The 14,707-nt window shown below is 53.7% G+C and overlaps 2 protein-coding genes across 6 annotated transcripts; one reads left to right on the plus strand and one right to left on the minus strand.

Annotated features, from left to right (window-relative positions):
* The first annotated feature begins 53 nt into the window (after positions 1-53).
* Positions 54-4,258, plus strand: RELL2 (RELT like 2). 2 transcript variants are annotated; one of them, XM_029942126.1, is made up of 8 exons: positions 54-892; positions 1,076-1,233; positions 1,952-2,017; positions 2,135-2,201; positions 2,641-2,826; positions 3,097-3,472; positions 3,602-3,635; positions 3,871-4,258. In XM_029942126.1, the coding sequence occupies exons 1-7, from the start codon at positions 798-800 to the stop codon at positions 3,632-3,634; spliced, it is 981 nt and encodes a 326-aa protein (XP_029797986.1). In that variant the 5' UTR covers positions 54-797; the 3' UTR covers position 3,635; positions 3,871-4,258. The 2 variants fall into 2 exon arrangements, with proteins under 2 accessions (XP_029797986.1, XP_029797987.1); XM_029942127.1 differs by lacking the exon at positions 54-892 and having other exon boundaries at positions 1,140-1,555.
* FCHSD1 (FCH and double SH3 domains 1) lies at positions 2,483-14,260 on the minus strand. 4 transcript variants are annotated; one of them, XM_029942120.1, is made up of 20 exons: positions 14,176-14,260; positions 13,845-13,942; positions 13,199-13,244; positions 12,514-12,581; positions 12,033-12,168; positions 11,810-11,946; positions 11,651-11,714; positions 10,727-10,855; positions 10,148-10,270; positions 9,874-9,969; positions 9,345-9,470; positions 8,838-8,942; positions 8,490-8,651; positions 7,430-7,558; positions 7,261-7,344; positions 6,965-7,082; positions 6,628-6,848; positions 5,759-5,846; positions 4,891-4,946; positions 2,483-4,762 (listed from the first exon to the last, which is right to left on the minus strand). In XM_029942120.1, the coding sequence occupies exons 1-20, from the start codon at positions 14,194-14,196 to the stop codon at positions 4,697-4,699; spliced, it is 2,073 nt and encodes a 690-aa protein (XP_029797980.1). In that variant the 5' UTR covers positions 14,197-14,260; the 3' UTR covers positions 2,483-4,696. The 4 variants fall into 4 exon arrangements, with proteins under 4 accessions (XP_029797980.1, XP_029797979.1, XP_029797981.1 ...); XM_029942119.1 differs by having other exon boundaries at positions 12,033-12,189; XM_029942121.1 differs by lacking the exon at positions 14,176-14,260 and adding an exon at positions 13,429-13,542 and having other exon boundaries at positions 12,033-12,189; positions 13,845-13,937.
* Between the last annotated feature and the right edge of the window lie 447 nt (positions 14,261-14,707).

Raw genomic sequence — 14,707 nt, forward strand, 5'->3', positions numbered from 1 at the left:
CGGGAAACCCAGGCCACGCCTCCAGGCCCCGCCCCTGCGGAGTTCCGCCCCTCGCTTGGCTCTCCCTTCTAGATTCTGGAGCGTGAGCGCCTGGGTTTTGCGGAGGACTTGTAGCATCGGTCCTAGGATGCTAGGGTCATTTCCTTCCGGGCGGGGGTCAAATCCTCGGGAAGCTGAGCCATCTCGTCCAGCCACCTGCCCCAAAAGGGGCTCAGGCCGTGGTCACCAGTCTAGGAGACTCCGGAGAACCAGCCACCGCGTCCCTCTCGGGTGCAGAAAGCCAGCTTTCCCCGGCGCACTGAGAAGATTCCCGGCTATCCACTCGGCTGACGCATCTGAGGGCAGGAGCCGCGCCAGGAGTACCGGATAGACCGTGGAGAGCACACTCGTCTGACTGCCTGTCCTCCCCAACCGGACCCAGACTCGGCGCCGCACACTCCCCCCGGGGAGGGGGAGGGGGCGGTGCAGTCACGCGCGCACCACTCTTGGGCTCACAAGCGCGCAAAGCTCTCGCTCTCCGCCCCGCACACCTGCGCTCCGCCCCCTAGTCCTGGGCTAGCAACTGGCGAAGGCGTTTGGGAACCTAGGGCGGCTGCGGCGGCGCCCCCCCCCCCCGACCCTGCATCCCCATCTCCTTCCCCTTCCCACAGTCGGAGTTGTCCGAAGCCTGTCGCCGCTCCCAACCAGCCCGCATCCCTCTTCATCCTTCCCTCCCCCCGCCTGCCGCGGCACCGGTATCTGCAGCCGCAGCCCGGAGCCGGTGAGGCGGCGAAGGGGGGAGGGGGAGGAAGCAAGGGATGAGCACCGGGAGGGCGTTGGGGGCCCTGAGCCGAACTAGGACGCCCCTGGAACAGGAACCTGAGCTGGAGCCGGAACCAGAACCAAACCACCGGTACCGAGTGGGCCAGGTGGTCTGGATGGGAGGAACTCAAAGGGGTGGCGTTGTGCGGGAATACAGGCAGGGGAGGGGGTTGCAGAGGCCTGGCTCAGGCCGGCGCGGAGGAGGTGCGGACGCTGACTCAAGCGCGATTCTTGAGCCGACCGCCTGAGAATTCCGTCCCATCTCTCTCTGCAGTGTCCTTGGGAGGGACGGAAGCGCAGGACAAGCTGGAAAGGGGAACGCTCTGGGCGTCGGGGAAGCAGGATCAGGGTTGTGGAAGAGGGCTTGCGCAGCCGCCATCTGGCACCCCTGCCCCGGACCAGCACCCGTGACACGGACAGCTCCTTGGTTGGGTAGGGGAGTGGGGCCGGACCTCCGAAGCTTGTCAGTTTCGGGTCCTGAAGCCCGAATTCCTATCCCTCCTCTAGTCCCTAGCTACAGCCCCTTAACCCCAGGAGGCGCCCTGGTCCGCGCTTGCCCCCCAGGGCCTCATGTCGGAACCACAGCCTAACCTGGAGCCGCCCCAACATGGGCTGTACATGCTCTTCCTGCTTGTGCTGGTCTTCTTCCTCATGGGCCTTGTAGGCTTCATGATCTGCCACGTGCTCAAGAAGAAGGGCTACCGCTGCCGCACGTCGAGGGGCTCAGAGCCTGACGATGCCCAGCTCCAGCCCCGTGAGTGAGGAACCCAGAACCTGGCTCAGTCACCTTTCTCCCATACCCTTCACCCCACACCTCTTTCTGCCTTCCTGGCCAAGAGACCCAGGCCAAACCCTTACCATGCTTTCAGGGAAGCTTAATGATGCTTTCTTGAGTCTGCAAATGGGATGACACCACCCTGAAAGCAAGGCTAGAAAAGGCAGGATGGGTGGTTAGGGCCCACTGTTGGTAGTCTTGGGCTCCCACTTACTTTCCTATCTTTACTGCCCTGTCCCCTGAAATGCTAACATGCAGCATGATGGCAAACAGACAAAGGGATAGATCTTAAGCAATAAACCACAGAAGCCACCAGGTAATGTCCACCCAAAGCTGACTCATTTCCTGCTTCCTTGCCAACCTCTCATCCTTCAGCTGAGGACGATGACATGAATGAGGACACCGTAGAGAGAATTGTTCGCTGCATCATCCAAAATGAAGGTGCGTGTAGGCTGGCCCTTTGCTCTCCCTGCCCCACACCCCTCCCCAGTCCCCACTCAACTTTCTCTTGCCCTGACCTCCACCTCCACTGACTCCCTCTTTTTCTGCTCCTCCCAGCCAATGCTGAGGCCTTGAAGGAGATGCTGGGGGACAGTGAAGGAGAAGGGACAGTGCAGCTGTCCAGGTGAGCTGGAAACAAGGGCCAGCATGACTTAGCTTGCCTTGGAGAGTACCCTCTCCTCCAGCACAATCCTTTCCCAATATCTTCGCATGTTTGGGCGGGGGGGAACGCAAAGCTGGCTAACCTATAGGAAGGAAGAGGTTTTGTAGGAATTTGAGTTCCTTCAAATTATACTTTCCACCTGGATATTATCAAGTCTAACATTCATCCCTTGTGCCACTTTTTTGGGTTAAACATTAACCGCTTTTTAGCAAACAAGCCTGGGAGGGAGAACACATGATCACTAACATCTTAATATTGCGTTTATTAGATAAATACAAGAGTGTTGGGGCCGGGGGAAAGTGAAGCATCTGATGTTTTAAGAAGCAAAAAGGACAGGAACAAATGGAACAGGAAAGGAAATGGTAATGTCACTCCTGCTCCCCTCTTTCCTACTGTCCAGCATGGATGCTACCTCTAGCCTGCAGGACGGAGCCCCTTCCCATCATCACACAGTGCATCTGGGGTCTGCTGCCCCTTGCATCCACTGTAGCCGCAACAAGAGGCCCCCACTTGTCCGTCAGGGACGCTCCAAGGAAGGAAAGAGCCGCCCCCGGCCTGGGGAGACTACTGTGTTCTCTGTGGGCAGGTAGGGATAGAAAGCCCCAGGGAAAGGGAGTTTGAGGTGGGAGCCCCAATGATCAGGCACCTGATTCCAAAGATGGTCCCCAGGTCTGTTCTCCTAGACTGTGAACTACAGCAGGAGTCAGGCTATACAATATGCCCCACCATCTGGAGAGGTCTCCCCTGCCCTCCGCCAGAAGGAAGTGGCTATAAAACCCAAGATGCGCCTGGCTGAAGGGAAGCCAAGCAGCCTCTGAGTTGTGGTCCTAAGCCCCAGTGTTCTCTCCCTTCCCAGGTTCCGGGTGACACACATAGAGAAGCGCTATGGACTACATGAGCATCGTGATGGCTCTCCCACAGACAGGAGCTGGGGGTCTGGTGGAGGGCAGGACATAGGGGGTAGTCAGGGGTCTGGGGGAGGACAGCCCAGGGCAGGGACACCAGCCATTGAGAGCCTGCCCCCTGAGAGGCCACAGCCCCTGGCCCATGCCAGTCCCCCAGTGCAGAATGGAGGACTCAGAGACAGTAGCTTAGTCCCTTGTACACTTGAGGGCAACCCTAGAGCCTCTGCAGAGCCAATGCTAGGGACTGGAGGGAAGGGCCCAAGCCCAGGACTGGCCAGTCGAGAGGCAGTTGGACAGCCAAGCAAACTGGACACCACAGATCACCAGGTATGAAGACGTGGGCAGGGCTACGGTGGGCTCAGCTCTTATTGTCTCTTACCCTGGGTTGTGGCGGGGAGGTGTCACTGATTTGACTCACATCCTGTACTCCCATTGTTGACCATTTCTCTCTCACAGGTGTCCCCACCAAGAGGCGCAGGGGGTGTGTGAGGTGAGTCTGCCTGGGCCCAAAGTCAGATAATCTCATCCTCCCACCCTCTACTTAAACTACCTAAGCCCATTGGCTCTCTGCACTCCCAGGATTGGCCTTTGCTACATATTCTTTGGTTTAGTAGTGGGGAGTGGGTGTGTGCCCCAGGAGATAGGGAAGGTCCTGTAGCCTTTGGGTAAAAGCTGAGACACAGCTTGAATAGGAAACAACACTGTTACCCTTCCTCTCCTCCAAGCCTCCTTCTTCATTGTGCTGATGGACTACCAGCTGGCAGGGCCAGGGGTGGGTGGGCATGAAGAAGGCCCTCCTCTCCACTGGACAGCACTGCCCCCAGCTGAGGAACCAGCTCTACTTCCACCTGGAGTTGCATGGTCTCAGGCTGGGGGACCCCCATCCCTCAGTCTCTTTCACTTCCCCTGCCTGCCAACAGGCTGCCTGACCCCTTCCCCATCACCTCGCTCCATTTGCTAGAGCGTGGCAGCTGGGAGCAGGCTCCTGCCCTTGGTGGGCCCCTAAAGCAATAGCACCATAGGCCCCCTGCCCTCTTGGCACAAGAGGCCCAGGCCCTGGCTTGGGCTTAGTGCCCTTTATTCACTGTCAATAAATCCGCTCAGACCATTACAGCTGTTTTGCATACTGGCTCCAGCTCCTTTTGACAGGCTTGCCCCTGTCTCAGCCCCCAACCCCAGTGGCCATGGCATCTGGAATGGGGTGGGTCACAGAGCCAGGGTGGAGACACAGATAGGCTGGAGCAACTCAAGACTTTGGAGAATGGGTTCCAGCCCCAGAGATTTCAGGGTATTTTACCCCCCAAGAAATGGGGTAGTGGCAGAAGAAAAGGGGAGTTCCAGCCCTAGAGATAGCAGGAGGACAATGGGGGTAAAAGAGTGAGTTCCAGCCCCAGAAGCGGGGGGAAGGAAAGTTTCTACTCCTCAAGGTGAGAGTAGAAATGCAGGAGACTCCAGCTTTCGGCTTTGTCACTTCGGATCATTGAGAGGGTGGTCTCTGACATCATGGAAATAGGGACAGCAGCATCACTGGGGGACAGCAATCCCCTGGCTTCAGGTGAGAGGATCTGGGTGGCCAGGATCCGGGGCTTTAGCTGGTGGGGGAGGCGGTGGACGCATCTGTAGGGAACACACAGTCAGTGCTCCAGAAGCCTCCCTTGGGGATATCCCTGTCCTTTCCCTCAACCCCCTAGACAAAACAGGACAAGTTGGAATGACACAGTCTCCTCCAAGGGAGGGGTCCTTACCGGCCTGAGTCGAGGTGCCATCATGTCGAGGGGTCCAGGGCATTCCAGGTCTTGGTCTACGAACAAGAACCACAAGTCAGTCTTCAGGTTTTGTTTTGTTCACTGTTGCACTTAAGACAGTGGCACTCTCTAAGTATTTGTTGCATTAATGAGTAGTGGATCCATCAATCCATCTATTCTCAACACTTATTTGGCACCTGCTGTATCATCAGCACTGTTCAAGGTACCAGAGAGGGGAAGATGGGATTCACAGCACTCCCACTCCCAGTGGCTGTGTCAGGAACCTAAGAGTGAAAAACCAACAAACAAAATGAATGACTGAGTACTAAATTATTCCAATTGAACTACAGATACAGGAGGTGCAGAAAATGCTCACAGGGACCTCTAGAATCAGGGACAGAGGCTCCATGAAGAAAATAGAAGTACCAGAAGGTTTTAGTAAAGGTGGACATTCCAAGAAAGAAAATGATAATACACACCAAGGTGTTTGCAGGATTCAAGAACATTAGAATGCACTTTGTCCAGAGAAAACAAGGGGAGAAGTGGGCTAATTTGTCAAATATTCATCATGAGAAAATAGCCACTACGTGCATGTGTGCTATGGGCCTAATGCTAGGCCCATCTTTCTAACTCTCACAACAACTCAATGAGATAGGCAGGTTACACATCACTCCCAAAACCACATACTGAGAAGGCATAGGCAAAGTCTGACCAATGCACCTGCCTCCAAAGCCTAAGTTCTTGTCCTCATCATGCTTCTGTGAGCCTTAGGGATGAGGTTCCTGATGGCAGGCAGAGGAGTCGAGTGTAACTTTGCTCTTTCTTCCCATCTCTTCCGCTCCCAGGACCCCCAATGGCCTCTACTCACCCACAGGCAGCACAGGTGTAGGGGCTCCATCCAAGGCACAGGTGGGCACAGGAGGTGAGAAGCTCGGAGGAGAAGGGGATGGCAGCATCTGGGAAGGAGAGGCACACAGAGTTATTCCTGGCATATGGGAAAGTTTCATCAACTTTTCCTCTCATCTTGTCTTCAATGCCTGTTCCATCACTCCTCAATTTGGACAGTGGCCAAATGCTTATATCCAGGTCGGGGTTTTAGCTGATATATACTTCAATAGCCAGTATCTACTGGCCCTTAACTATATCCAGTGTATGCTGGCACTTCAGATACACTAATTGATTCATTCCTCACCACCATCCCATCAAGTAGGGATTTTTATGTTTTCTATGTTAGAGGTGAGACTCAGATTAAGCTGTCTATCCTAAAGCATGGAGCCAGTTAGTGGTCGAGTCCCGACTAGAACTGGCTCTCCTGACTACCATGCCAAGGCTCTTCCCTGTTGTTAACAATAGGTACCGTATATTAAAGAACCTCCTGTGGGTCACTGTGCTAGGGGCTTTACCTCCATTATCTCTAATCATGACAGGTGGGCTGCTGACTAGGTATTATTACCACTTTCATGTGAAGACAAAAGCACAGAGGTTATATCACCACCAAGGTAATGCAATAGGAATCCGAACTCAGAGGTACCTAGCACTAAAGTTGGACCACCAAACTCTTATGAAGACGGTTTGGGTGTCCCTCTTCTCTCCCCAGCCAAATTCCTTTGGGAGGCCCAAGCCACTACAGGAGATAAACCTGAAGAAGGGAGGGGCATCAAGATGAATATGGGGCCTCACTGGACTGGGAGGGTCAACCCAGAGGTCCCTGCAGATTCAGAGAGAAGGAAGCCTCACCTGTTCAGGGTCTGAGAGTTCAGGGGGCCCTGGGGGGCCAAGCAGCTCCTCCACTAACAGGGAAGGGAAGACTCCAACATGGCCCCCAAATTCTCCCCTCCAGAAGCCATCATCCACTCCATCCTGGGTCCTGGGCAGCAGGCGGATAAGCGCCCCCTCGGGGAAGCTCAGCTCCTCTGCACTCTGTCCTGTGTAGCTGTATAGGGCACGGGCCAGGAACGCTACAGAAGCCCAGGAGAGATGCCGAGGGGAGTTGATGGGCGGTAATGCCCCAGGACCATGACATCCCAGGGCCACACCACTTGAGGTCCCCTGACCCAGAATTTCCCATTCTCACCTGTGGGCTCTGCCCCTGAGGGGTTGTCACTGTCGTGGCCACTCTCGGGGAAGGAGAGGTCCGGGAAGTTGAGATACCGCTCAGGGACAAAGCCTACCTCGCCGTGCTGGTTTCGAGCCTGTTCACCCAGCAATGTGAACAGATAACAGACTTGCCTCAACAGTCCGTGGCCCTAGCCCTCCTCCTTAGGCTTCTAGCCTTGTCTGGCTGGATCCTTGCAAGCCATAGAGACGTCCTTCCCACTGCACTCCCCCACGCACCCACTACCAGGATCAGAATCTAAGGTCCATACATACCTTGACCCATTCGTCAGCATCTCCTTCTTCTATGACCTCCAGCCACTCGCCCTCTGTGATGGTCAGCTCATCCTCACGCCCTGCCTGGGGTCCAGAAGCAAGATTTCAGGACTTGGCTGTCTCCCATCCCCACCTGTCTGAGGTTACCACCCCCCTGCCCACCTGATACCTGATAGCCAAACACCACATGTGCAGGGCAGGGAAGGGGCCTAGTGGCCAAGGCTGTGGGGGCAGGCTCCTCAAAGAGCTCCCCTGTCTCCTCACATTCCTCAAAATCCGAGAGCTCAGCATCCTCAGCCTGGAGGGGGCAGACAACAGACATCATTGGGGGGCCTACACTCTCAAGTGTTTCATCTCCCATTTCATCTCCCACTCTTCCATTATATCCTTAAAGAACACTGGCAGATCATTCCTCAAGTTGCCAACCCCTGTATGTTCACCATATATCAAAAGCAAAATCACCACAGAGCAGGGTAACACCAACAACGACCACATAACTATAGTCCTGAGTGCTTACTCTGTGCCAGGTACCACACCAAACATCTTACGTATATCGCCTCAATTAATCTTATAATAACCCAGTGATATTTTGCATAACTGAAAACCTTGTTTTCCTTATGAGGAAACTGAGGCTCAGAAAGGTTAAGTCACTTTCTAAGATCACACAGCTAGTAAGTAGGGTGACTGGTGCTTGAACCACTTACAATCTATACTTAGAACTTAGTTCATAATGACCATCCAACACAAGTAAAATCTTGGATTGTGATAAACTTGTTTTCTGAGTGTTCTGCACAATGAGCAAATATTTTTAATAAACTTTAACTTGATAAATGAGCAATGTCTTGTGATACAAGTCTTATCTTGTGATGAGCAATGATAAATGAACTTCATAAATGAGCAATGTCTTGTGATCCTGTGACTTCAGCATCACAACTGAGCCAATGGTTCTTGAAATTCACTTTGATATACAAGTGCTTTGGATTACAAGCATGTTTCTGGAATGAATTATGCACACAAACCAAGGTTTTACTGTAATTCATGATAAAAGTTCACTGACACTCTATGCTACAAACTACCCCAAAAATTGTACTTATTTCATTCAAGCCCCACGACAACCTCTTTGACTTAAGCACTCTCATGATCCCCGTTTAACAGGTCTTCCCTCCACTGGGGAGTTCTCCCCTTTACCTTCCTGAGGGTGTATGCATACGGGGTACTCAGGTACTCACCGTGGGAGAGAGGTCTCTCTGGGACAGGCGGGCCTCACTGAGCCGTCGCTCCTGCTCCATCTCATCCTGGGCCTGAGTCATGGCTGGTTTCAGCCAGTGCTGCACATCTAGGCCTGCTCCTTGTAGCAGGGCCAGCCGAGCAGCCCCCTTCACCTGGCTCACCTGGCATGGGGAAGACAGATCAATCATAGCTATGGCCAGGCCTGCCTCTGGAAGGTGGGCGGAGCCTCCCCAAGTTTGCCCACCTTCTACCTCCTGCCTCCCCACTCCCCACCATCCAGAGAGGGCAGAGGCTGTTATGTGAGGAGGTGGGATCTCTGTGGCCCTAGCCACAGGGCTAAGTCTCACCTGTGCCCGCCGGATGCTCTCCTTCACTTCCTGCAGCCGCTGTTCTATGCCTAGAGCCTCTCGCTCTGGAGCCTGTTGTCGCCTCTGCTCCAGCCGCTGCAGCAACTGGTTGGGAAAGCAGAGGATGGGGTGGGTAGAAATACTATGGGAGACAACTTGCTATGCACATGGCACTGTGCTACTTGCTTCACATGCATTACATCATTTAGTCTTCCCTATGAGGTGGCTACGATTAGTAATCACACTGTAATGATAAAGAAACTGAGATCCAGGAAGATTAACTCGCTCCAGTACTCAGGGTTACATAACTAGGAAACAACAGAGCAGGATTTGAACCCAGGTGGATCTAGCTCCCAAAGCAGTGCTTTTAACTACTGTGCCACACTGTTGGCTTAATACACCTTTCCTTCTCCTCCTGCCTGCAGCCCTATGACATTCCCATGATTCCAGGGTCCCCATCTCTGAGCTCTTCCTGCCCACCCACAACACCTGCACCCCCCACCTCACCCGATGTCCATGGTTCTGGATTTTGTAGTCTCGGGCAGCTCGGCTCGTCCAGCGCTGAACCTCTTTCTCCAGGCTACTGTCCCCAGTCATGCCTCCTGTGTCCCCCTCCAGCTCTAAGGCACACACCTGCGTGAACAACGAACACAGGTGCTGTGAGGAGGACCTGATGTTGTTCCTTCACTACAGTCTCCTCCTTTTTTCTTTCTCTGTCCTGACCTCCAGGGACAAAGAGGTGAGGGCACACACCTATGTCTATGGACACAGGTGTGCATTCCTATGGACACAGAGAGTCCCCAAAATGAGATCTGGATTGAAGGATAGAGATGCAACAAGGAGAATAGTGCAGTGAAGGACCAGAAAGGTAGGATAAAATATGTTTATTTGTATCTGGTGGGAGGGAGGTGAACTAGAGTTCTGAAGCCACTTAACAGTCACTAAGTTATTACCAGGACAAGGATAATGAGGGAGGAGGCCTAAACCACTGTCCTTTTAACATGTGGTTTGGTTCCAACGAACAGAGAGGTCTCACCTGATCAGTCCCTGCAGGCTGAAATTCCTGAGGTGGTGTGGGGGAAAATACTCCAGGCTCCTGAAGAAAGAGCTTCAGATCCTGCTCCCAACTTACCTGGGGGTTGTAAACGGTCACAGTAGGCACTCACTGGTTACCTCTCCAAGCCTGGCCCCAGCCCCTCTTAGAAGAAAGAAGATGAGAATAAAAGGGGCAGACATGCAGTGGGTGGTCTGTACTGAAAAAGCAGGGTAAAGAGGATCTCTGGGGAGGTCTTACAGGGCACAGCCCGCACCTGGGAGGTCGCCTGCGCTCCTTGGCGGGCATGCTCCAGGGCCATCTCTGCAGCTTCCAGCTCAGTGTGGCTTAGCAAGGTCAGAGGATCCCTCAGGTGTTCCAACAACTCGCTGACCAGGGCCTAGAGAGAACCCCGAGAAAATGATGTTACCCTTCCCCCAGCATCTACTGCAAAGTAGGCTCTCTGCCCAGGTTTAGATCAGTGATGGGCATGAGGAATCGGAAAGAGGGAAGGAATGAGACATTATTACTGCTTCTAATAATAGACCCTCTCGTATGCGCAGACTTTAACAGTTTAAAAAGCATTTTCAGATCCATTCTCTTCCCTGAGCACCATTAGTCTATAGAGGAGGCAGAGCAGAATTTATCGCTGATGAGGGGTTCAGAGGCGTTAAGTGCTCTGCACAATGTCATGCAGTCAGCTAGAACCAGAACCAGACCAAAGGATGTATCTTCTAACCCACTCAAAGCAGGCTAGGTCCCTAGCACCACCCAGCTTGGTGGTGATAGGAAGCAAGGACTCCCACACACCCCTCATCCCTCTGCTGAGGGGCAGGGTATCGAGGCTTGGACTGGCCTTGAGCAGGGCTGGCAATTCCTCCTGGTAGTAGTGGTCAAGGTGGGCATTGGTGGCCACCAAGTTAAGCAGGTACTCATTGCGGGCTGCTCTCAGCTGCTGGGAGTACTGGGCTGACTGGGCAGAGAGCTGGGAAGAGAAAATACAGGTCGACAGGGAGCCCTAGACCCTTGGGGTCCTTCTACGGCCAACCCATATCCAGAATGGACTCTCACATTATTGAGTGCTTACTATGTACCTGGTGCTATACTAAAACTTTTGTACACTCCCAATTCCTGCTCAAAATGCTCTGGTGGTGTCTAGGTTCATTTAAAATAAAATCCCAACTGCTCCTTACGGTGGCTTCCCAGGTTCCACATGAATTGGTCCCTGCAACCTCTCTGACTTTTTTCACAGTACTTATCCCCTTGCTCACAGTGCTCGAGCCACACTGGTCTTCTTTCAGTTTCTCGAGCCCACAAAGCTATTCCCATCTCAGAACCCCTGCACTCACGACTTCCTCTCCCTGGAATGTTCTTCCCCTAGATCTCTGCATGGCTGGCTCCTCCTTGACAGGCCATGTTTTCAGAGAGGCTTTCTCTCTAAATTATACCCTGTTACCCTTTATCATAGCACCTTGTTTTGTTTTCAGTTAATCTGATTATTTGTTTATTTACTATCTGTCTGCCCTTCACCGGATTCTGACGGCAGGACATAAAGTCCTCAATAAATGCACAGTCAAGAAATAAAAAAAACATACTACTTCTATGTTACAGATTAAGAAAATGAGACTCAGAGAGATCAAGTTAACCCAGGTCAAGTACTGAAGATGTAGGGAAGCCTGGATTTGTCCCAGTCTCTCAGATTTATGCCCTTGGTTTCCAGACCACGATACTCCTCTGCCCACCTCTTTCCTGTCCCCACTCATATCCACATCCCTCAAACCTTGGTGCTGAGTTTCTGGAGACTGGTTCGAGTGTGGAAGAGCCCATGGTCACTTCGGTTCAGTCTGTACAGGCAACAGAGAGAAGTCAAGTTTAGGCTTGGCTGTAGTGCCTTGGATCCCCTCCTCCTGCCAGAGTTCCCAACTCCCCATGACCCCACCTAGCCTGAACATCAGCCGCCTTCTCCTGTGCCAAGGCCCACACACGTTCCCGCTGCCCATACAGCTTTCGACTTCGGCTCAGCTCCCGGACAGACTGCAGCACCTCGGTTTGTGCCCTCTGGAGGTTCTCTGCTCCCTAGGGGCATGGGCACATAGAGTCCTGGACCTGACCACCTCCAGCTCCAAGCCAGTCCTTCCTTCATCCCATCCATATAGACATACCTTCCTAAGCACCTGCTCCTTGGCACTTCGCCCTGTGCCCCCTGCCAGGTCACGGTATCGGTCAGATGCCTGGAGCCGGGCTTGGCCCCCAGCCACGGTGGCATCCAGCAGGCAGCGCCAGGCACCAAACACCATCCTGCCTCTCCCCAGAGAAGGTCTGTGTTGAGGAGGAAAGCACTCCAAAGTTCATGAGACCCCCCCCCACCCCCCCAACACGATAGGAGACGGAGTGCTTTCCCATCCCCCTTTTCTGGGAGCCTATCAATCGATCAGCCCATTAGCTCAGCCACAAGGATCACTCATGCCCTCTGCCTGCACCCACAGTGTCCTTGCTGGGTCAGCTCCTCTCTGGCTGCTGTGTCAGCTCTACCTGCAGCTCACGTGCCCTCCGCCCTCACTGGCCCTTTATTCCCATAGATTCCTGAGACTGAGCTCCTCATCTCTTCTAGGTCTCCTGACCTCCCCCCTCCATGGGACCCACCTGCTGTCCATCTCCCCACTCCGGTGCCCTTCCCTCTTCAGGAATGGCCCAGCCAGTTTCTGAAGTGCCTGGTGGGAAAGTCATCACAGACCCAGTTACCTCTCAAAGACTCTCACCAACTGGGAAAATATGGGATCAGAGTATAATAATGCCAGTCACCAGGTACATATTACATGCCACTCACTTTGCTTAGTGCTTTACATGCATTCACCTATTCCATCCATACAACAACCCTACATGGAAGTACATTTATTATTTCCATTGTACAGAGAAAGATATCAAGGCCAAGAAAGGCTAACTACCTTGTTCAAGGTCACACTGCCAACAAGTAGCACAACAAAAATCTGACACACATCTGTTTAACTCTAGGCCTTTGCTCTTGACCAGAATAGGAGTATGTGAGGAAAGACAATGCTGGTAGTTTAAAGGAGGCTAGGGGGCGCCTGGGTGGCTCAGTTGGTTAAGCAGCCGACTTTAGCTCAGGTCATGATCTCTCAATCTGTGAGTTTGAGCCCCATGTCCGGGCGCTCACCTCTCAGAGCCTGCTTCCTATTCTATGTCTCCCTCTCTCTCTGCCCCTCCCCTGCTTGATCTCTGTCTCTGTCTCTCTCTCTCTCTCTCAAAAGTAATAAACATTAAAGGAGGCTAGAACAAAAGGGAGAGACCAGAGAAAGGAGTTCCATACCTGCCCATACTCCCGTTCAATGGCTGCCCTCTGCTTGCTGTAGGACCTGTGGAGATTAGTGGGGCAGGGTGGTATTACAGTTTAGTCCTGTTCTCCCACCCTCAATCCTCTCCTCAGCCTGGGCAGGAGGAAGGGGGAAGCCAGACCTAGACAGTGAGTACACCAGGAGGGAATGAGACTGAAGAGTCCTTGAAATCACCTCAGGCAGCCGCAACCCAGAACAACCTCACCTCATTGCTCAGAGCCTCAGCAGGATCCTCCCCACCCTTGGAGAACCATCACTGGGCTTGGAGGTGAGGACTGATGGGGGCCTGGAAACACTGTCCTCCAGCCTTCCAACAGGTCTGGAAGAGGGAGGGGAGATTCTGCTCTAAGCTTGATTGTGTGGTGGATGGAGTGGCGTGGAATCAAGGGGTTTCAGGGAGGGTCCTTGCGTGTTTTTGTGTGTTGGGTTAGGAGGAAGGAGAAGTCCTATCTGGTATCTGGAGAGGCAGGCCGAGAGTGAGGGCCGGTAATGGGCAGAGCGGAGAACTCTTCACCCCCTGCGCCTCCCCTCCCCAGCTCATACACTACGGATGTAGGGTCGAGGAGAGGCGGGGCGCGCAACGGCGAAGGTGGGGGATATGTGGAGGGGATCAGAGGCTACCTGATGTCCTCCAGTAAATCTGCCTCCCTCTGCTGCCGGGTCTGAAGGATGCTCAGCTGCTCCAGAAAGCGAAGCTTTACCTCCTGGGCCGGCTTCACCTGTGAGGGTAAGACGAGGATGAAGACCACCAACGTCGGAACCTGAAAAAACACTCCGCGCAGGGAGCGGCGAGGGGGCGGGACCGGGGAGGAGCTGGGCTGTTTCCTGGGTTACTTCTGGGTTAGGCCCTGAACCCTTAGAACTCCTTGTGCCCCACTGAGAGTCCGGAGCCCCCTTAACTCCCACCATTCCACCAGCCCACCAGGAGTCCCCATTCACAGGCCAAGCTCACTTTTCGGGGCGGCGGCTGCATCTCCGCTCTGGCCAAGGCGACCGACTCGACTCCGGAACTCGAGGAAGCTCCGCCCACGCCAAAACCCCGCCCCGGACCTGGCCCAGCTCCGCCCCCGTCCCGCCCACGCCCGGTCCGACTTCGCGCAGGGCTGCGAAGCGCGAAGGTGCCGAGGAGAAACCAGATCAACTTCTGTTACTACGCCGGAAAGGGTCAGAGCCGCTGAGTGGACGCCGCGTCTGCTGCGCGGTAGGGGAACCCTTAGTTTCTGAGCCAAGACGCCTGAGTTCTATTTCTAGAACCACTGACTCAGCCCTTAATTATTTCTAATCATTTATTTACATATGCAGATCTCCGGTCCGGGCGCTAAGGATGACGGATGGCAAGGAGGAACTCGGTCTGTGACCAGGGAAACTGAGTCATTGGATGCCTGAGCAAAGATGCTTCTGACAAGGGAAACAGGACTGGCCCCAGACCTTTCCCAGATTCCCAACGAACTGGAAAAGCCAGCGTGAGTGGTGGTGGAGAAGTT

The sequence above is a fragment of the Suricata suricatta genome, chromosome 6 (genome assembly GCF_006229205.1).
Source record: "Suricata suricatta isolate VVHF042 chromosome 6, meerkat_22Aug2017_6uvM2_HiC, whole genome shotgun sequence".
Taxonomy (NCBI): Eukaryota; Metazoa; Chordata; class Mammalia; order Carnivora; family Herpestidae; genus Suricata; species Suricata suricatta.

What these genes read in the sequence shown, in the direction of transcription:
- RELL2 (XM_029942126.1), top strand. Translation starts at nt 798, where the DNA reads ATGAGCACCGGGAGGGCGTTGGGGGCCCTGAGCCGAACTAGGACGCCC. An exon ending in ACGGACAGCTCCTTGGTTGG is followed by an intron (nt 1,234 to 1,951) that starts GTAGGGGAGTGG and finishes CTCATCCTTCAG; the next exon opens with CTGAGGACGATGACATGAAT. An exon ending in CTGCATCATCCAAAATGAAG is followed by an intron (nt 2,018 to 2,134) that starts GTGCGTGTAGGC and finishes TGCTCCTCCCAG; the next exon opens with CCAATGCTGAGGCCTTGAAG.
- FCHSD1 (XM_029942119.1), bottom strand. Translation starts at nt 14,196, where the DNA reads ATGCAGCCGCCGCCCCGAAAA. An exon ending in TCCAGAAACTCAGCACCAAG is followed by an intron (nt 10,856 to 11,650) that starts GTTTGAGGGATG and finishes TTCTCTTCCCAG; the next exon opens with CTCTCTGCCCAGTCAGCCCA. An exon ending in AGAGAGACCTCTCTCCCACG is followed by an intron (nt 7,559 to 8,489) that starts GTGAGTACCTGA and finishes TGCCCCCTCCAG; the next exon opens with GCTGAGGATGCTGAGCTCTC.